The sequence below is a fragment of the Hemiscyllium ocellatum genome, chromosome 18 (assembly GCF_020745735.1).
Source record: "Hemiscyllium ocellatum isolate sHemOce1 chromosome 18, sHemOce1.pat.X.cur, whole genome shotgun sequence".
Lineage (NCBI taxonomy): Eukaryota > Metazoa > Chordata > Chondrichthyes > Orectolobiformes > Hemiscylliidae > Hemiscyllium > Hemiscyllium ocellatum.
Window position 1 is genome coordinate 51218820 of NC_083418.1, and position 23162 is coordinate 51241981.

Consider the following 23162-nt stretch of genomic DNA (forward strand, 5'->3'; position numbering starts at 1 on the left):
TGTAAAGCATACCCCTATTTCTATTTGGAACCATGCAATTTGTGCTTAGCATTTTGACTAGCTTGCTGTAGTCATATGATCTCCAGCTGTCCTGTAGAATGCTTGTTTGTGCAGTCTGTGGCATCTATGAGACACCACATGAAATTTTTTATCAGGAATGGTGCAGCTGAAATTATGTGAATTTGCACACGTATAAAAGATTCCTGTGTGATATCCAGCATATTAACTGAATGATGCTACACACAGAGGAGTACCAGGCTGTTGTCTTTTTTTGTGAGTATTTTAATCAGTACAGGTACCTCTTTGGGAGAGATAATGTGACAGTGGAGTCTGACTGCAAGCCATTTCAATGCATCTTAAAACCAGCTGCAAAGAATGTTACTCATTTGCAAAGGTTTCATATCGATGTGATATACACAAAGGAAAATAGATGTGCATTTCTGACTTGGACTCTTGCATTCAATTCCTCTTCCAATAAAACATAGCATTCTATGAAGAATGTTCTGAGGAAGGGTCACTCGATCCGAAACGTTAACTGATTTCTCTTCACAGATGCTGCCAGACCTGCTTAGCTTTTCCCGCAACTTCTGTTTGTATAATATTCTATGAGCTTTCCTGATTACTTGCTGTTCCTGCATACTGACTCTCTCATATTCATGCACTGGGACACACAGATCCCTATGCATTTTAGAGCCCTATAACCTCTCAGTATTTAGATAATATGCTTCTTTTTTATTCCTTCTGTGGAAAGAGGAACGGGTGTAATCAGAGAATGTGTCACAGCTACAGAAATTAAGATCGTCGAGGAAGGTTTGTCTACTGAGTCAGTATGGGTGGAAGTTAGGAACACCAAGGGAGCAGCCACCTTATTGGGGGTTTTCTACAGACCCCCTAATAGCAGTAGGAAGATCGAAGAACTCATATGCTTTTGGAAAAATGTAGACGTAGCAGGGTTGTTGCTATGGGTGACTTCAACTTTCCCAATATTGACTGGAACCTCCTTAATGCAGATGGTTTGGAGGGAGCCGTTTTTGTCAGGTGTATGCAGAAGGATTTCCTTACTCAATAATGTCGACAGGCAATGAGGGGAGAGGCCATTTTGGATTTGGTGCTCGGCGATGAGCCAGGGCAGGTGTCAGATCTCGCAGTGGGAGAACACTTTGGTGACAGTGACCATAACTGCCTCACATTTACCATAGCCATGGAGAGGGAAAGGAGCAGTTACCATGGGAAGATATTTAGTGGAGGAAAAGGAAATTATGATGCTATCAGACAGGAGTTGGGAAGTACAGATTGGGAGTAATTGTTCCACAGAAAGGGCACAACGGAAACTGTTTGAGGAACAGTTGTTGTGAGTGATGCATAAATTTGTCCCTCTGAGAGAGGCAAGAAGGGGTAAGATTAAAGAGCCTTGGATGATGAGAACAAAGGAGCCTCTCATCAAAAGGAAGAAGGCAGCTTATGTAAGGTGGAGGAAGCAAGGATTTAGCACAGCTTTAGAGGATTACAGGCTTAATAGAAAGGAGCTCAAAAATGGACTGAGGAGAGGTAGGAGGGGACATGAAAAAGGCTTAGCAAGAAGGATTAGGGAGAACCCAAAGGCATTTTACTCATATGTGAGGAATAAGAGAATGATCAGGGAAAAAGTAGGGCTGGTCAGGGATAGCATAGGGAACTTGTGTGTGGAGTCTGAGCAGATAGGGGAGGCCCTAAATGAGTTTTTTGCTTTAGTTTTCACTAAGAAAAGGGACCTTGTTGTGAATGAGAACCTTGAGTAGCCAGGAAACAGATTGAGATTGAGGAAGTTGATGTGCTAGAAATTTTGGCAAACATTAAGATTGATGTTAAGTCCCCAGGGCCAGACCAGATTTATCCTAGGTTGCTCCGGGAAGCGAGAAAGGAGGTTGCTAAGCCGCTGGCGAAGATCTTTGTTTCCTCACTCTCCACGGGAGTTGTACCAGAGGATTGGAACCAGGCAAATGTTGTTTCTCTTTTCAAGAAGGGAAATCCCTGGCAATTACAGACCAGTCAGTCCTGGATAAATGTGAAGTAATGCATTTTGGAAGGTTGAACTTGAATGCTGAATATATGACTAAAGACAATTCTTGGCAGTGTGGAGGAACAGTGGGATCTTGGTCTTCTAGTGCATAAATCCCTCAAAGTTACAATCGAAGTGGATAGGGTTGCTAAGAAAGCATATGGTGCTTTGGTTTTCATTAATGGGGGATCGAGTTTAAGAGCTGTGAGGTTTTACTGCAGCTCTTCAAAATTCTGGTGAGACCACACATAGAATATTGTGTCCAGTTTTGGTTGCCCTATTATAAGAAAGGTGCGGAGGCTTTGGAGAGGGTGCAAAGGAAGTTTACCAGGATACTGCCTGGACTGGAGGGCTTATCTTATGAAGAGAGGGTGACTAAGCTTGGACTTTTCTCTCAGGAGAGGAGAAGGAAGAGAGGTGACCTGATTGAGGTGTACAAGGTAATGAGAGGCATGGATAGAGTTGATAGCCAGAGACTTTTCTCCAGGCCAGGATTGACTGACACAAGGGGTCATAGTTTTAAGGTGTTAGGAGGAATGTATAGAGGCGACGTCAGAGGTAGGTTGTTTACACAGAGAGTTGTGAATGTATGGAATGCGTTACCAGCAGTGGTGGTGGAAGCAGAGTCACTTGGGACATTTAAGCAACTGCTGGACATGCACATGGACAGCAGTGAATTGAGGGGTGCGTAGACTAGTTTATTTTATTTTAGATTAGGAATAATCCTCAGCACAACATTGTGGGCCAATGGGCCTGTACTGTGCTGCAATTTTCTATTTCTAAGTTCCAAAGTAGTTACCAGTCCTTTGGTCTTTTCATTCAAATCAGTTATATAAACTGTAAAGAGATGAGGCCCCAGAACTGATTCCTGTGATGTACCATGACACCTGCCAATCTGCTTCCTGTTAGCCAGCTAATCTTTTGTTCATGCCAATCTTACCTCCTACACCATGACCTTTCATTTTCTGCAATAATTGCCAATGATGTGGCAACTTATCAAATGCTTTCTGAGATTCTAAGTATATCACATCCACAGGTTTCTCTTTAGCACGTTACATCATCAAAGAACTCCAAAAATTAGTTAAACACGATTTCTTTTGACAAACCATATTGGTTTTACCTGATTACCTTGAACATATCCGAGTGCCCTTTTATAATGTCTTTAACAATAATTTCTAACACATTCTTATGACAAATGTTAAGCTAACTGACCTGTAGCTTCCTGCTTTCTGCCTCCATTCCTTTTTGAATAAAGGAATTACATCAGCTATTTTTCAATCTAAAGGAAACTTCCCAAATCTAATAAGTTCTGAAAACTTAAAAACAATGCATCAACTATTTTACTGATTCTTTTAAAAGCCTAAAATGAAATCCATTAGGACCCAGGGACTTGTCAACTGACAGTTCCAACACTTTACTTGATGCTACTTCCCTAATCACTGTAATTTTTTTCAGCTCCCTCCTCCCTTTAAGTTCCTGATTGACACCTATTTCTAAGATGTTACTTTTACTGTCTCTTGTGAAAACTGACACAAAATATCTATTCAGCCCATCTGCCATCTCTTAACCCTCCATTTTTAATTCTCCAGACTCGTTTTCTAGAGGACCAATACTTAATTTGTTAACTATTTACTTTTTTAAATATTGAAAGAAACTTTCTCTATCTCTTTTAATGTTTTTAGCCAACTCTTAATTTTTCTCTTCTTACTAATCTTTTAATAACTTTTTGCTGTTTTCTATATGCTGTCCAAATGCCTGATCTGCCAGCTATTGTCCAGAATTATATGTCTTTACTTTGAGTTTGATACTGTTTTTGACATTTCTAATTAACCATGAATAGTAGGTCTATCCCTTAGAATTTTTCTTATTTGTTGGAATATATCTATTATGCACTTTCTGGAATATACTCTTAAATGTTTGTCACTGCATCTCTATAACCTATCCCTTAACCTAAATTAGCAGTTCACTTCTGCTGGCTCTGCTTTCATGCCCTCGTAATTATCCTTGCTTAAATTCAAACCAGCAGTCAATGACCTACACTTCTCTCCCTTAAATGGTATGTAAATTCAGCCATATTCTGGTCACTGGGTGGGGGCTGATGAAAAATAGGTCTGTTGGTTAGTGTACGTTCTTCGCATCCACCTCTGAGCTCACTCCTATTTTACAGAAGGTGGACAGACATGGAAATCAGTAGCTTATCCACTTTTATGTAAAAACATAATTAAGGATAAATTGAGCTTGTTAAACACCATATCATTGTTGGCATGGCCAGAAAGTAGGTGTGGGTAAACCTTTTTTAAAAATGTAGTGAAATTGTAGCCTAAGAAAGGTAATGTTATTTATGGAGGGTATCCTTTGCCCATCAGGGGACACCTCACCAAGTGAGAAGACAGTAGTCCCATTCCAACTTGCCCAACAATACTTCTGAACCCAGCTACCCCTACCATCCCTTTCTAAGGTGGGCAAATCCTCCATACGCTTATGCCCAGAATTATCTAGACTTGGGCTTCCTTCTGGAGTCTGCCTGCAGTACCAGCTGCAACTCCTACTGGTGCTGCCAGCCAATCATGTTGGTTGGCAGCTCTGGGCAGGACGTCCTGCCACTGAGGGCAGAAATCCTACTATGTACGAATGTAAACAGCTTGCAACATTTTATGACTGCAGGGTAGATTTGTTTTAGATTTTCCTGTTCACTGCCAACTTTTCTCCCATGGAGCAAGCCATATAGCACCAATCCACATAAACGTCTGCCCATTATTTCTTCCATGATAAAAGAAATGGCAGGAAAGTTTGGCAGTCTCTCCATTTGACTGGCAGGTTCTTTTGTAGCCCATCTGTACCTGTTGCATTGTCAATTAATGGTTGGTTTCACCAATGAAAGCATTCCCCTGTTGATGGCCCAAATATTTTCACTGTGTATTTTTGTCATCAAGCACCTGGAATTTTTATTATAGTTGCTTGGGAAATGAGGGGGAAACAAAAAGAGCATAAGTGATACAGCATACTGTTGTCAAAGCATTGAACTAAGAAAGACTGATTAGGGATAGTCAACATGGCTTTGTGCATGGGAAATCGTGTCTCACACACTTGATTGTTACTTCTTCAAAAAACTCAAAGAGGATTGATGAGAGCAGAGCGGTGGACGTGATCAATATGGACTTCATTAAGACATTCGACAAGAGTCCTCATGGTATACTGGTTAGCATGGTTAGAGCAAATGGAGGAAGAAATAGCTATTTGGATACAGAACTGGATCGAAGGAGAAGACAGAGGGTGGTGGTGTTGGAGGATTGATTTTCAAACTGGAGGCCTGTGACCAGTGGTGTGCGCCACAAGGATTGATGCTGGGTCCACTACTTTTCGTCATTTATGAAAATGATTTGGATGTGAACTTAGGAGGTATAGTTAGTAATCTTGCAGATGACACCAAAATTGGAGGTGCAGTTGATAGCAAGGGAGGTTACCCCAGAGTATAACAGGATCTTGATCAGATGGTCAAATGGGCCATGGAGTGGCAGATGGAGTTTAATTTTGAGAAATATGAGGTACTGCATTTTGGAAAGGCAAGTCAGGGCAGGAATTATACACTTAATAGTAAGGTCTTGGTAGCGTTACTGAACAAAGAAACTTTGGAGTGCAGGTTTAGTTCCTTGAAAATGGAGTCGCAGGTAGGTGGGATAGTGAAGGAGGCATTTGGTATGCTTGTCTTAATTGGTCAATGCATTGAGTATAGGATTGGGAGGTCATGTTGTAGCTGTACAGGACATTGGTTAGGTCACTTTTGTATTACTGTGTGTAATTCTGGTCTCCCTGCTATAGGAAGGATGTTATGAAACGTGAAAGGGTTCAGAAAAGATTTACATGGATGTTGCCAGGGTTGGAGGGTTTGAGCTATAGGGAGAGGTGACTGGGGCTATATTGCCTGAAGCGTTGGAGCTGAGGGTGACGTTAAAGAGGTTTATAAAATCATGAGTGGCATGGATAGAGTAAATAGACATAGTCTTTTCCCCAGGATGGGGGAATCGAAAACTAGAGGGCATAGGTTTAATGTGAGAGGGGAAAGATTTAAAAGGGACCTAAGGGGTAACTTTTTATGCAGAGGGTGTGGAAGGAGCTGCCAGAGGAAGTGGTGGAGGCTGATACGAATAACATTTAAAAGGCACTTGGATGGGTATATGAATAGGAAGAGTTTAGTGGGATATGGGCCAAATGCTGGCAAACGGGACTAAATTATTTTAGGGTATCTGGTCAGCGTGGACGAGTTGGACTGAAGGGTCAGTTTCCATGCTGTATATCTCTATGACTCGAAGTGTTTATAGAATTCCAGGTCTGGGAATTCCATTTAAAGAGAGAGAATGAGATGTTTGCAATACAGACTTGAATTAATTAAAAAAGGTATAATAATTTGTTTTAGGATGTTGATATTCACAGAAAATCCCCTCTTCTTTAAAGTAAATCCATGGAATCTTTTACCCCAGTGGGAAGACTAATATTACACTGGAAAGATTCCTGGATGATGGAATTCAGTTATGTACAGAAACTGAAGAACTTCTTAGAACTGATAACGTTATGGAAGGCATAATAGAGGTGATCAAAATCTAAAGGGAGTTTTGATGGAGTGAATAAAGACAAACTATTATAATTGGGAGGAAAGTTAATAAACAGAAAATAAAGATTTAAGGTAACTGGGGAAAAATCAAAACTGAGATGAAAAGAATGGAATTATTTTGGTCTGAAATTTATCACCTGACAGAAGTTGGAGATTTAATAGTAACATCAAAAGGGAATTAACAAATACTTGAATAGAAAAAAATTGCAGGGCTTTGGAAAAATGTGTAGGAAGAGTAGAAATAATTTGATAGTGCTGTCAAACAGCTACAACAGGTGCGGTGAGCCGAGTGAATTCCTTTTATGTTAAACCCTAACTATTCATCTTTACTTAAGCAAGTTCCATTTTACAAGGGTTAAACTTCTCATGACCTTTGTGAATGCATATTCTATTTACTTGCTCTTCCAGATCTCACAGTTTCAATGATACAGATTAAAATTGAATTAATTGTAACCCATAATGAAAGTATTTGAAAATTGTGGCAGGTCTGACACTGTGTAAAATATTTGGGGCTCAGCTCTAGTTGGGATGATGAGATTCTAGGATTATTCCTTCATCATTGGGCTAATTTCCAACACCACCATAGGAACGCCATATCATCTCACAGACTGGCAGCAATTCAGGGAAAAAGAAAGTTCTCACAGGTCTCTATAGGCAGATTTGAGTATCTACAGTCTTTTACTTGGGTGAGATATTGGTGTGCATCTTTGAGCCTTGGAACCATTCCCATTCTCACATTAGATGTTTTAATTTGTTGCAGTTTTTTTTAGCTTTAGCTATTTTTGGTCTGAGTTAAATCAGAAAGCAGTTGCTGGAATGCAAATATCTGCATTTTCATATGTATTTTAGTAATTTTTGTAATGCAAAAATACCACACACACTGTTTAGATTGCTGCAATGCCCTTTAAATTCTTTCCTTGTCTAAGGCAGTGATTTGTGGCCATAAGATTATGGAGTGGTAAAGCAGGAACTTACTTGTGAATTATGCTTATACTTACTTGTATTCATGTGAAAAGAGATTCAGTATGTGAAGGTTATGCAAATCTGAATCTAAAATGGCCTAAAGTGACAACCTCGATTTCCAGGAATGGGAGGGTTGAATTAGGCTCCAGGCTAGTGTCCTACGGTCAACTCCCACCGTGGCAGACTTGAATTCAATAAGCATTGATGTAACCATTGTCGATTGTTGCTGATATCTATCTGCTTCATTAAAGCCCGTAGAAGGAAATCTTCCATTTTTCTTTGGTCTACATGTGACTCCACACTACATGGTTGACACTTGACTGTCCTCTGAGCAATAAATGTTGGCCTAGTCAATGATGCCTACATCCCAAGAACAAATTTAAAAATCAGTGTCTAACCTCTGGATTGTGCATAGGTTCATTTTGCACTCAAAGATGTGAACATGTAATCCAGCCTGACACTCCCAATGTCAGAATCCTAGAATGGGTGCTGCAGTTTTGGTGGTGCATCTTTTAAACCAAGATCCCATATGGCCCCTCAGGGGGACGTAACAACTCCCATGACACTAATTCAGAGAAGCACATGAGTTCTCCCCTAACGTAGACAATATTTATCACTCAGCCATGCACAATATCTGGTCACTGTATGATCTTGCCATATACAAATATATGGCTGCATTTCCAACAACAGTATCTACATGTTCAAGTACATAGTTGACAGTAAAGTGATTTTGGATATTTTACTGTAGTGAAGGTTATTGTAGAAATGCAATTCTTTCTTTACACCTTTTTTGAATTTTTGGCAAAGCCTAGGTGTCCCTTCTTGTCAGGAAACATGCTGCATCTTGGCTTCACCTTTGAGTCATAGTCTTGGGTTCCAATTGGCTTCGACTAAGAGTAATGAGCTTAGTGACTGCTCAGCTGTGGGGTGGGGCATTGGAAACTAAAGTTGGCAGACTGCCTCCCTCCATAGCTAATTGGCTCCTATCTGAAGGATGCAGCATTAGAGCCAGCAATTGGGAAGGAATCCATAATATGTGGGCCAGCACTCCAGGGTTGGATAAAGCTGTATGGAAATTAAGGGTTATGAGAAAAGCAGGGGGAGAAAGGGGAAGAATAGTAAAACAACATTAATTACAAATAATTCTTTTGCAAGGTTTGTGAAGGTTTGTAGCTCAGGTTGAGGTTTAGGGTTTAGGTTTGCTCGCTGAGCTGTAGGTTTGATATCCAGACGTTTCATTACCTGGCTAGGTTCTAGAAAGCAGGAGATAAGTTTTGCTTCACTTGGAGGTCACCACTGATGATGTTACCTAGCCAGGTAATGAAACGTCTGGATATCAAACCTACAGCTCAGCGAGCAAACCTATACCCTAAATAATTCTTTTCTTTAGCCTGCCGCATTAATAACGTTAACAAAGCAAATCATTCTCAGGACACCCTTCTTGAACAACTGGCAGCAGATTTTGCATAAATAAGTATCTTTCTAGATAACTTCAGAGACCAGATAAGAATCAGTCAGTGTGGGACTGGAGTAAGAACAGATAGGATGGCAGGCTCTTCCCTGAAAGAACATTGGAACTCAGTTATGTTCAACATCTCTCCTTTGATTTTGTGTTTTGTACAATTTGCTTCACATGACCTTAAAATAATCAAACTATATATGACTATTTTCTTATTGACTGCCAGTCAATAGATTGATGTTGCATGTGAGGCTCACATCAATGGGTAGCACACTGGATCAATCATGAACTGTTTGCCCTCTCAAGTCATGTTGGGTTCCAGGATCTACATTCAGGGCTATACTGAATTGACAGTGCTCAGGTGCTGAGATGTTGGGTGTAAGTAGAATGGGAAGTACAATATACAACACATGAGGATTCTCTCTCCTTCCCCATCCAGGATAGTACAAAGGGCACATTAAATATTGATTTACACAGCGAAACAGTCTAAAATTCAAAGGCAGGCGTCACATTTTTTCAAAAACAATTGTCAATTATATGGTGTCTTTCATGATCTTTCTATTACTGTTGTTTCTTCCATTACATGGCGGCCAATTTTGTACACATCGATCTTCCACGAACAGTAATGAAATAATGACCAGATAATCTATTTCAGTGACATTGCTTGAGGGACAAAATTTTGCCAGGACCCCAGAGAGAAAGAAATCTTCTGCTTTTCTTTAAATATCCCACGGCATTATTTAAGTTTACCTAAGAGAGCAGACTAGGCCTCAGTTTAATGTCATGTCCAGCAGTTAGCAACTTTGATGGTGCAGCACTTCCCACATGTCACACTAAAAGCCAGCCTTGATTTTTATGCTCAATCCTTTGGAGAGAGACGTAAACCCACGATCTTCCGACTTAGAGGTAAGAGTGTTACCCATAGAGCTGGCTCAGCCATAGAAACAGCTACCTGGGCAGCATATGGATACAGGATGGCACTGGTGGGCTTGTGCTCTGAAGAGAGAAAAACAGCCAATGGTTCACTATATAGCTCAAATTGTAATGTTTAAATGCACCGCCAGGCAAAGTGAAAAATTTCAATTGTTTTTATTTAAATATGATGAAATGATCATTTTAATCACTGACAATTCAACGATTCGCAGTAAAAAATAAATAGAGCTATAATACAATTCTCTATCAAGTATCCTTTCACCTTTTTTGACCTGACATATAGCTTAGCCAGGGACAAATTACATTATATACACAGCAGTAATCAGTATGTACATCCAGTTATTCACAGAAATAACACAACATATATTGTTTCAGATCCTCTGATATTGAAAGAATCATTCCATTTGAACACTGGTCAGTGGAAGTTTGTGAAAGAGGTGCTTCACCAAATGTTTTATACAGTAGCTTTCCTGAACTTTTGTTTAGATTTTGCTCAGTGAGTCTGTGAAAATGTTTTGGGCCCAATATCTTGCACTGAACCAGTCATAAAGCACTCCACTGCATAACTTCATCATCCTCAGCCCAGACATCTGAGGACATTGTGACTGCTGAATACACAAGGCACTCAGCTCCAAAGCCTCTCCTCCACAGCTGGTACATGCTGCTCATGTGAGTAGAGTTAACCGTGCATTTAATCTACTGGGACTTCTTGCTGAAACTGCTGATCCTATCGGAAACACTGGAGTGGAACATGACTGGGTGCAATTGGCAGCAGAGTAAAGCTTTGCTTTGGGCTTCTGGGAAGCTGGCTGTTCTGAGTAATTATGATATGCATGGACAAGTAAAAGCATTCAATGTGCAAGAAAAACACACTGGTTTTACACTGCAGTATAACATGCAGTTGTTGCATGAGGAATGACATTTCCCAATTAGAAAGCTCTTAAATAAAATGTTAAATCTGGAGAAAAGTTTAATTCAAACATGTATGGGGAAACCTGACCATGAAGGAGTGGGAGAAAACAATTTGACTGGGTCCACAATGTTGTGCAGCACTTTATGGATATAATTAATTGCTTCAAAATTACTGATTATTTATGACAAAATTGGTTCATGAACAATTATAGAGAAGATTGATAATAACCTTCTATAAACTTTCAGATGAAATAATTAGCTGTCAGATACTGTAGTATTAAAATAATAATATAGTTAAATATTAAAAGGGAAACTATGACAGTCACCATCTTCAAAGGACATTTACTGTGTTTTTGTTTTCACTATTCTCTTCCATTTGCATGAACTATTGATCCAAAGCATGCTACAGAGAAAGCTGCTTTAACTTGAATGTCACAGGCTGCTTGTTAATTCACATTAACAATATTACAGCTCTTCCTGGGCTTTGAAGTGTAAATTATGTTCATTTCTAAAGTGAGCACAACCTTATTAGAGGATGTAACATGCACCTAGCCACCTACTATTATCATGTGTGGGAACTTCATATGGCCACATTTTGTGAAACAAAAGCAAAACATCACATGAACTTTGGTCTATGTACATTTGTGCATGTATGAATATTTAACCTTGTGTTTGTTGCTTGGAGGCCTAGGATGGGGATTGCAAGCATTTACTTAATGTGTGATTGAATATTTTGTGCAAATGTGTGTGAATGCATGGGATTTAAATATATGTCTGAATAAGTTGTACACACATAGGCATTTTATATGTGCATGTTTCTTGGGATGGGGGATACAAGAGATTAATTTTGGTTTATACTATTCTGATGTAATTCCTTAAGAAAACCACAAGAAACATTCACAGGAAATTAGTCCAGGCAACTAATTGTGTAACTGGTCTGCTTTCAAGTCTCGTCACTTTTGTTACTTCAGTCTGATTTTTGTCATAACTGATTAACACTAAAATGACAGCAATTTAAAATGTTCACCATTAAATCTTCTTCGGAAAATACAGTAGGGTTAGTAAACATGTACAGTAAGTCAGGTAATGTGACTGTATATTTGTTGGTTTATAAAGATCTGCAACAGCAAACCATTTAAACAGTAATATATGTTAATTCTGTGTGGGTATACAACAACACAGGCATGTGTGTGACTGGCTTACCCATCCTTTTCACCTCCACGACCAGAATTGAAACTAGCAAGACAAGTGTAGTACAAAGTGTTTCTTCTTTTCCCGTGCTCAAAAGTCTTAATTAAAAGGTTTTCATTACAACGAAGCACAAATTGGACGTCACTTTCCAGAACTGCTACAAAGTAAACAAAAGCAGCATCACATTAAGAGCAGACAGTAATAAGCTCTACAAAATAGAGTCCACCACAGTTTAACATGCAGAACACTTACTTCAACAATGTGGCAAAGAAATGTGAAGAACAACTTGCATTTGGAGAGCATCTTTAACATAATAATATCCCCCCAGATACTTAACATGTCAAAAAAATGACATCGAGCCACTTAAGAGATATCACAAAATCAGAAACTTGAGTTGCAAGTTTTAAGGATTGTTTTAAAAGAGAAGTAAAGGTGCAAGATATTTACAGAAGACATTTCAGACCTAAAGGCCCAAGCAGATGATATCATGGTTGATGAATTTATGGAAATCAGAGATGCACAAGAGACCAGAAATGTAGGAGCATAGATATTTTGGAGTGTTGTAGAGTTGGTAGAGTTTATACATATTGATAGGAATGAGGATATGAGAGGATTTGAAAACAAGGATGAGAATTTAAAATGAAGGCATTAGGGACAGGAGCCATGACTGATGGGTGAACTGGCTGCTGCAATTTATCGTAAACACTGATGAATTAAGCTCCCTGCAAATCCAATTTCTGTTCAAAATGGTTATGCGCTTTTCCTTTATCATAAATGATGCAAAAGGATTTTTTTTTTGTAATCACTTTAGTTGAGCAGAATGGAATACTGGAACAATTATTAAATCTTGGATCCATATATGAGTGTACAGCATATGATTTCCCAAGTGATGGGGTGAGTCATTTGATTTTCTGGAAGTATAATGGCAACAATTAACCCCACAGGTACTGACAGAAAAGGTACATTATCTTAATTGTTAATATCTGTATATTAATCTAAGATAATAAATGTGATAACTCTGAAACAGTATGATACTTGAAAACAATTCAGCTTGTGACATGGGTGATTCAACATTAGGCTAAATCCTGATGACTTTGTTTTCCTGATACGTCATGAATTATTTTCAAATCCAATGAACTAATAAGATTTTAATGCAGACAATATATTTTGAGATTGCCACAGACTGGAACATAGGACCTAGGTTCCAGTTTTGAACAGTGATGCAGCACAGCCATCTTTAATCTAAATTCTTAACATTAGCATGTATGGCCTGTCAGGGTAATGAATATGTAGAATGGACTATACAGGTTGTAGATAGAGGATTTAAGGAAGCTATGGATGGATAATTAATGACTGTTTAAGACAGATCATCTGCAGAATCTCCTCTGATCTTTCACTTTCTGCTCTCCAGTTCTGTTTTTCTCATCAAAACCAAAGACACAGCAGGTCAATTAACATCCACAGAAAGGACAGACAGTCTATAGTACATCATTTTTATTTCTTTGGAAGAAAATAAAGGGAGCTTTGGATAAAAGATTCAGTACTTGAAACTGAGGGTCATCTGTTTTTTCCATAGATTCTGACTGTCCTGGTGTCAGGTTTTTTTTTATTGCTGGGTCTTTTACACATTTCCGTTTTTAGACATTGTTAACTCTGACTTTCCATTTGGAACAAAGTATTTTGTTGAAATAAGCAAACTAACACTTGTCTCCATGACTTTTCAGAAGGGTTTCAATCAATTCCAGGCACTGTTCTACACAGTTACATTTTGTTGGAATATCTGTGCTTTGTTTTGTACAACATAAACAGATTAAAGAGATTTAAAAATAGTACGAGACATGATTCTTTAGAAACCTTTCTCAAACCTCTTTTACAATTTGTAATACAGCTTATCTGTTGCCAAATGCAATATAACATCGAAAACATTCATTTATATAGCACCTTTAATGTAAACACAATCCTGAGACAATTCACAAAGTGTGAGAACAATAAAAATGGATTTTGAACCTAGGAAAGAGATATTAGACTTGACTCAAAGTTTGATCAGAGAACTGGAATTGAAGACTGCCTTTAAAGTGTGAAAAAGCAGGAGAAGTTTAGAAAGAGAATTCCAGCGGGTACTTAACTAAGGGCATCATTGTAATGCTGGAGACAGATGTGGCTGTGAAAAAGTAGAGTTTGGAATTGGGGAGGGCATAATAGGACTGTAATAAAAGAGAGATAGGGAGAGGGGAGGGAAGGGACCATGAAACATAAAGCAAGATTGAGAATTTTAAATTAATTAAATAAGCAAGGACAGTGGGTTTGAATGATAGATGAATGGGATATTTGGATGAATTTATATTTACAGAGAGTGGACAATAGAAGGTAGGTTAGGGAAACAGTTAGTAGTTAAGTCTGGAGGCCACAAATACACAGGGAAGGGTTCAACAATAGATTAGCTGAGGTAGAAATAGAAGCAGGTAAAATCACACTGTTAGAAATAAGCAGCTTCTTTGATAAGGACATAGGCTTGGAATTTCAGCTCAGAGTTGAGCAGGATTTTAAGGGTGCAAACAATATGATTCAGCCTGAGGCAGTGGTCCAGTAGACAAATGGAACTTGTGCTGGGAGTGAAGGTCAGGGATTTCAACTTCACAATTTTATGTTAAAGGAAATATGTCATCACCACTTCTCCAGGGCAATAACCGAAAGACAATAAATGTTGGCATAGCCAGCAAAATCCAGACCCCTTGAAATGAATAAAAAAGTCTTCCAAAACCTGGTAATTAGGCAAGCAATCTGGCAGCACTGGGGCACTAGACTGGTGAAGAGAGACAAGAGATGATGGGAGGTAGAACTATATACATAGTCACCACAGGACACCATGAACATCAAAAAGAGGAGGGTAAACTGGGGCTATAGGCTGGGTGGGTCTGTTAAGGATGATGTTGCTCTTGAAATGCAGAAGAATAGTGGTCTGAACAAATGAAATTGTTTAGCATGAAACCCAGAAGGGGAAATTGGATATTCAAAAGTTTAATAGGAATGAAGGAAATCAGAGGTAGGTCACATGGCTGTGATGAGCTTAGCAAGGGCATGAGGGAGATGGAGAAATAAATCTAGGACAAATGAGAGTTTAGGGCTGGGCCTAGTTTTGTGGGTTGGATGAGGAAATGTTAAAGATCATTTTAGCACTTCAGTACAGACCTAGCAAGTTGGCAAAGCTTGATGCAGTTCAGCATGGTCGCGTAATGAAGGTTAAGCCAGTTCTGGTACTGATTGAGGATCTGTAGGGGTATTTTAGTGAACAGAAAATAAAAAGGCTAAGCAGAAATTTAAATGCAAGTGATGTAGGTGTGGAGGGGGAAAGGAGTTTTATTTCCCCCTCTCAGAGATCACACAATGTCATGGGGTTCAGAGGTGTATGGAGATGTAACAATTGAAGAATACTAGGTTTGGGTCAGGCCTTAAATGTTAGTGATCGAAGCCAAGGGAAACATCAAAACAGCGAGGTAGCTGTGCATATTGGTAGAAGAATCCAAAAGGAGATAGTAGTTTAAGGATGATTGAAGGGTAAGGAAACTTGAGAAGGAGATTGAAATTATCATGAAATTCAATTTTTATCCCAGGGCTATAAAGCTCTAAGGCATAATTTTTGCATTGAACATTCTAAACAAAAGATTGATGTGCTCCATTAAAAATGACCCGAACATTTCAGTGTTCTTTCAGGTACATGGAACAGTCTGTTTATACCTGTAACCATCAGCTTGTTGTCTTGTTTCCTCTGTTGGGCAGAAGCAATGGTCTGTTTGGCAATCGCTGCAGTGCAGCCTTAGCAGTCAGGGGTCGCACAGGGTTCAGGGAGAGAGGCCTTTCAGGTGTTTTTGTAGATGAACGAATTATTGGCTGATGACTGTCAATAATTTTTTGAGGCCTTTTATCAACACTTGGCCTGTCAATGAAAATATATACGTAACATGTAATTCATTCAGACAGGCAGGAAAATCTGATACATCAGTTCACTGCCAAGTTTTAGCAAGGTAGCAAATAGAGGGCTGCAGTTGAAACTTAAATCTTCTGATGTTGTGAAAACATTTATGTTTTAATTTCCACTATTATTTGAGAAGGCATTGTTGCTTGCAAAGCCAGCATTTATTGCCTATCCCTAACTGCCCCTGAAATATAGCAGTTCATAGTATAGTAAGTACACTCAAAGTGCTATGAGGAAAGGAATTACAGAATTTTGATCTAGTCACAATTGAAGATACTCAAATGTTTCCAAATCACAGAGGTCCATGACCTGTGGCAGGAACTTTGAGATGACAGTATTCCCATGTGCCAGGCCAGATGCTGAAACTTCATTCCACTGAATATGGCTTCAGTGACAATAGAAAGTTTGCAGAAACTCTAGCAATGCAAAGACGCAGCAAGGAGTGAAAAGAACCCAGTAGTGCAAACAGGGTGCTGTAGTGGTTAGCAGTAATAGCAGAACTAAAGTGATAATGTTTAGTGTTCCCAATTTGCCGACTGAAGATTCTGTTCAACGGCAGCATGTAAACTATGATAGAGGCAATAAATGGGTACTCTTGTGGTCATGATATGGAAATGATTGAAGAGAATGTGACTTTGCAATAAAATGCAAAGTAGTGAAAGATTATTTGGGTCAATTAGTATTTAAGTTACTATGTATTTTAAAATTCATTCTCATGGTGTCGGGGATGGATGCTGGCTGATATTAATTGCTCAACTGTAGTTGTTCTGGGATAACTGAGTATCATGCTAGATAACTTCCTGTTTTTGTCGTTGCAGTTGGCATGTGTCTACATTGCACCTACGAATGACAACACAATTTGAGTGCCACAGGAAACTTGTAACATACATTACTGCACACACTCAATCTTTTATGTTATTACAGTCTCCTTTCTCTCCTACTGACTCATTCCCTAATATACTTTAAAGAAGCAGACATCATTTTATAATTTGACACCTTCATGGTCACTTGTACAGAGGCCAGCATCTTATTTCCAGATGTTTAAAAAATTGAATTCAAATTCTCAAATATCCAGAGCAGAATTTGAAGTCTTGTTCTCCGGACTGTAAGTCAACAAAATAACCCATTACACTACTATGCCATTATTTTTGAGTCATTCGCCAATTTCAAATTGACGGTGTTGCTTGTCATGACAGAGAGTTTGGAATAATAAACTATAAGATTTAGGAATAGAATTAGGCCATTTGGCTCATTGATTCTGCTCCACCATTAGGTCATGGCTGATATGTTTCTCAACTCCATTCTGCTGCCTTCTCCCTGTAACCCTTTACCTTGTTACTAATCATAGAGTCACAGAAATGTACAGCGTGGAAACAGACCCTTTGGTCCAACCTGTCCATGCCAACCAGATATCCCAACCAAATCTAGTCCCACTTGCCAGCACTCGGCCCATATCCCTCCAAACCCTTCCTATGCATATACCCATCCAAATGCCTCTTAGATGTTCTGTCTCTGTCTTGAATACACTCAATGACTTGACCTCCATAGCCTTTTGTGGCAATGTGTTCCATGGATTCACTACCCTCTGGCTGAAGAAATTCCACCTCATTCCAATTTTAAAGGGCCATGCTTCACTCCGAGGCTGTGTCCTTGAGTCCTAGTCTCTCCTACTAGTGGGACATCTTTTCCACATCCACTCTCTCCACGCTTCTCAGTATTCTATAGGTTTCAGTGAGATCCACCCTCCATCCTTCTAAACTACACTGAATACTGACCCAGAGTCCTGGGGTCGGCACGGTGGCACATTGGTTAGCACTGCTACCTTACAGCACCAGGGACCCGGGTTCAATTCCTGCCTCGGGCAACTGTCTGCGTGGAGTTTGCACAATCTCCCCGTATGTGTGTGGGCCCCCTCTGCGTTCTCCGGTTTCCTCCCACTGTCCAAACATGTGCAGGTTAGGTGAACTGGCCGTGCTGCAAGTAATCTAATCTAAACTGCTCCTCATATGACAAGCCTTTCATCCATGGGATCTTTTCTCCTTAGATAAGGGGGCCAAAAACTGCTCTCAATATGCGAAATGGAGAATGAATGCAATTACAAACATTATCTTGATGCACAATCCAACTGTGCAAACATCTTTAGACTGATCAATAGCACTGTGAAATCATGGTCACTATGCTGCCTTCTGCAATATTAACTCTGTGACCACATGTCCACCTCCTGCTCAAAGTGGTCTTTTTAAATTTAAAGGAAAAAGTGAAGTCTGCAGATGCTGGAGATCAGAGCTGAAAATGCGTTGCTGAAAAAGCACAGCAGGTCAGGCAGCATCCAGGAAAAGGAAGGGCTTATGTCCGAAATGTTGAATTTCCTGTTCCTTGGATGCTGCCTGACCTGCTGCGCTTTTCCAGCAACACATTTTCAGTTTTTAAGTTTAAATAAATATTATTCACTCTACAATCAGAGTAACAAATATTTTAATTGTAAAATTTAATTGGCTCATTACTTCTTAGAGGAGTTTTATGTGATCATTGTGATGATACATGCATGTTGACTGTATTTTTCCCCTTGTTTATAGACTGAAAATATGATGAAAACAACATTGCCATTAACAGCACCAGGTTTTTAAATTGTTATATCAGAGTATACTTATAATTTTAAAAAGAATAACTTGCAAGGCTGTGGGAAAGAGCAGAGGTGGTGGATTAATTAGGTAACCCTCTCAGAAAGTTGATAGAGATTCAAGGGGTCGATTGACCACCTTCCATACTGTGAGATTCTACACCTTTTGCTTTTATTGTTCAAGGCTCGCCATCACTCAAGGACAATTAGGGATGAAAAACAGAATGCTGCCCTTGCCAGTAATGCTCACATCCCAAGAAAGGAATACGTGAAACAAATTTGCCTTATTTTAAACAAACCTAGCTATTCTTACTTATGTCAACTTTATCAATGATATTCTGGTAGAATGAGATTTAGCCAGATGTTATAAAAATGTGAATGAAAGAAGTAGTATTGTAGAGGATTCATACTTCACACTTCTTAATCTGATTGTAGCTGGTCCAGAAACTGGTCTTAGGCTCTCGATCCTGTCTTCAAGCTTACTTCTTGATTTAACTTCATGTGAATATACAGCTTCTTTGTCTTCATCAAACACAGCAGAGTCCTCATCTCCTTCTTGCAATGATTCACTTTCGACCTGGACAGGCCTTCTTAAACGTCTAACCCTAAAGTCAAGTACTTTCTGTGATCTTGCAGATACTTCTTGAGGAGAAGGAGGAACGGGAGACAATGTTCGATTAAAGTCTGCAACCAGCAAGCTTTCCATATCGGGAGAAAAATCTGGAAGAGAAAATCACTGATCACATTCACCAGACTGATATTAGGTCTTTAAGGAATTACAGTATGAGTACAGGCTCATATAGTAGGCTGGTATTCTCTTTGGTAAAAACAACAAGGTAAAAACAATGACTGTAGATGCTGGAAACCAGATTCTGGATCAGTGGTGCTGGAAGAGCACAGTAGTTCAGGCAGCATCCAACGAGCAGCGAAATCGACGTTTCGGGCAAAAGCCCTCCATCAGGAATAAAGGCAGTGAGCCTGAAGCGTGGAGAGATAAGCTAGGGGAGGGTGGGGGTGGGGAGAGAGTAGCATAGAGTACAATGGGTGAGTGGGGGAGGGGATGAAGGTGATAGGTCAGGGAGGAGAGGGTGGAGTGGATAGGTGGAAATGGAGCTAAGCAGGTCGGACAAATCTGGACAAGTCATGGGGACAGTGCTGAGCTGGAAGTTTGGAACTCGGGTGAGGTGGGGGAAGGGGAAATGAGGAAGCTGTTGAAGTCCACATTGATGCCCTAGGGTTGAAGTGTTCCGAGGCGGAAGATGAGGCGTTCTTCCTCTAGGCGCCTGGTGGTGAGGGAGCGGCGGTGAAGGAGGCCCAGGACCTCTATGTCCTCAGCAGAGTGGGAAGATGAGTTGAAATGTTGGGCCCCGTGGCGGTGTGGTTGATTGGTGCGGGTGTCCTGGAGATGTTCCCTAAAGCGCTCTGCTAGGAGGCGCCCAGTCTCCCCAATGTAGAGGAGATCGCATCGGGAGCAACGGATACAATAAACGATATTAGTGGATGTGCAGGCAAAACTTTGATGGATGTGGAAGGCTCCTTTAGGGCCTTGGATAGAGTTGAGGGAGGAGGTGTGGGCACAGATTTTACAGTTCCTGCGGTGGCAGGGGAAAGTGCCAGGATGGGAGGGTGGGTTGTAGGGAGGCGTGGACCTGACCAGGTAGTCACGGAGGGAACGGTCTTTGCAGAAAGCGGAAAGGGGTGGGGAGGGAAATATATCCCTGGTGGTGGGGTCTTTTTGGAGGTGGCGGAAATGTCGGCGGATGATTTGGTTTATGTGAAGGTTTGTAGGGTGGAAGGTGAGCACCAGGGACATTCTGTCCTTGTTACAGTTGGAGGGGTGGGGTCTGAGGGCGGAGGTGCGGGACGTGGACGAGATGCATTGGAGGGCATCTTTAACCACGTGGGAGGGGAAATTGCGGTTTCTAAAGAAGGAGGCCATCTGGTGTGCTCTATGGTGGAACTGGTCCTCCTGGGAGCAGATACGGTGGAGGCGGAGGAATTGGGAATACGGGATGGCATTTTTGCAAGAGATAGGGTCGGAAGAGGTGTAATCCAGGTAGCTGTGGGAGTCGGTGGGTTTGTAAAAAATGTCAGTGTCAAGTCGGTCATCAGGCTGGTTACACCCAGAGTGAAAACCGACCTCCAGTGGTTAAAAAGACACAAATATTCCTCACCTGTATCACACAAACGGATAAATGGATATTCCTTGTAACTTGTTAACATGCAAAAAGAAAATACTTAACGTCAGAGTTGTGTTTCTGAAAATTGTGACCTTAAGTAAAGTGATTTTGAAGCATCAATTCCATAAGGAATCTATGTTAAAACTGGTTTTAGGTTCTATGAAACATTCTGTAATAAAAAGGGAGTTAAAACATTATACTTGTAAAACCCAAGTTGAAACACAGTACTTTAAATGCCTAATTTCTACACTGGCAAATCAAAAAACTTAAAGTTAAATTAAAAATATAAAAGGAAAATTGAAGCATTCTATTTGCTGCATCTCCTGCTGCCAGGTGGGTTTTGATTGGGGGAAGGGCGGGAAGCTTATCAATTCCATTAGACTCTGAGGTTCTTGCTGGGGCTGTCAATTGCTTCTGGCTGCTGCTTGGTGCTTTTATTTTGGGATGCCTGTTCTTCTTGGTTGTTGCTGCCTCCTTGGGGCATCGGCTTTCCTTCCCCAGCTGATTGGGTAGTAGTCATGGCTGAGTTTATGGCCTTTTATCCTCGTTCTCGGTCTGTGAAGGTGTCAGGGCTCCTGCGGCGGAATGTGGCTGTAGTAGTATCAGGAAGCAGGAAGCTGCTAGGTTTTGCCTGGGCTGAGTGGCAGAGGGTGCTCTGGTTCAGATACAGCTTGACAGATCCCATGTTGTCCTGCTTGCTATGAATCATAATCTGTCATTCTGCAGTTCTGACTATAATTTCAGGGGAGGAGGGGTTGCTGCTGAGTTCAGTCAGCTGGCAACTTTGGTGCAGCTGGGGATGACCATTGGCTCTGGTGGACTTTGGCTAGCAGCGTGATGTAGCAACAGATTGTAAGTCAGAAGGCTGGGAGAAACCATGTCAAAAAAACACCAACAGGTCAGGTGTGGAGGAGGCTCCATAAATATCTCCATCACTAACTATGGGAGAGCCCAGCAGATTAGTGCAAAAGATAAGGATGAAACACTCACAAATATCTTCACCAAAAAGTGCCAATTGGGTGAGCTATCTCAGCCTCTTTCAGTTGCCCCCAGCATTACAGATTCCAGTCTTCACTCCCCGTGAAGAAACATTTGAAGGCACTTTATGCTGTAAAGGCAATGGGCCCTGAAAACATTGTGGCAGTGGTACTGAAGACTAATGTTCCAGCACTTGCTGGACTCCTAGCCAAACTATTTAAGAACAGCTACAAATTGGCATCTACCTAACAATGTAGAAAACTGCCCAGATATGTTCTGCACACAAAAGATAAGCAGCAGCAAATTGCTGCTCCATGAATGGGATGTGCAGGGATGTGCAAGTTGATGGGTTAGCCTTGGGAGATGCGGGTATTGGGTGGGTGGGTGGGATGCTCTTTGGAGAGTGTGTGGACTCAATGGGCCGAAAGGCGTACTCCCACACTGTAGACATTCTATGATCAGTGATCTTACCTTCATCATAAGGTCAGAACTGCTGATGATTGCACAATGTTCAGCATCACTTGCAAACTCCTCTGCTGCTGAAGCAATCTATGTCCAACTGCACCAAGATCTGGACAATTTCCAAGCTTTTAACATGCATGCCACACAAATGCCAGGCAATGACCATCACCAATAAGAGACCATCTACCACAGCCCCTTGACATTCAGTCGTGTTACCTTGAGTGAATTTCCCCACTATCAATATCTTGGGGGTTACCATTGACTGGAAACTCAACTGGACTCATCATATAGATATAGTAGATACAAGAGCAAGGCAGAAGCTAGGCATACTGCAGCGAGTAACTTACCCCCTGACTTCTCAAGTCTTGTCCACTATCTACCGGCACAAGTTAGGAGTTAGATGGAATTGACTTGACTGGATAAATGCAGCTCCAATAATACGCAAGAAGGTTTTCACCATTCAGGACAAAGCAGCCCACTTGGTTGGCACCAGATCCACAAACATTCAGTCCTGCCTGCATTTCCCTCCAAGAGTTCCCTAAGTGAGTTTTCTCATGTTCTTCTTCCCAAACTGACTCATTACCCATATGCACCATGCTTCTATAGTGTCTTACTCATCAGTTTCTCTCATTCACTATAGGTGGAAACAGACTCTTAACAGTCCTCTGAAATAGCTGTAGCAAGTGACTCAGTTTAAAGCCAATAAATGTCCTGAAAGTGATACCTACATCTCAAAAGAATAAAAGGAAACAGTAGTGCACATGACCTAAGGCAGAAAGAATAAAATAAAAAGTTATCAGCAAGTTATTTTGATGTAGAATTTACAGAAAGCAGACTCAACATA

At 40.5% G+C, this 23162-nt stretch overlaps 1 protein-coding gene across 2 annotated transcripts in view; it reads right to left on the bottom strand.

Moving 5' to 3' along the window:
• Window positions 1-11944: 11944 nt before the first annotated feature.
• lrrc56 (leucine rich repeat containing 56) overlaps window positions 11945-23162 on the bottom strand; it is a 134754-nt gene continuing 123536 nt past the window's right edge. For both annotated transcript variants that reach the window (XM_060838536.1, XM_060838537.1), the window contains 3 exons: window positions 19109-19418; window positions 15841-16039; window positions 11945-12262 (listed from right to left, as the gene is read on the bottom strand). In XM_060838536.1, the coding sequence (XP_060694519.1) occupies window positions 15850-16039; window positions 19109-19418 (500 nt within the window). In that variant the 3' untranslated portion in view covers window positions 11945-12262; window positions 15841-15849. The remainder of the gene's footprint in view (window positions 12263-15840; window positions 16040-19108; window positions 19419-23162) is intronic.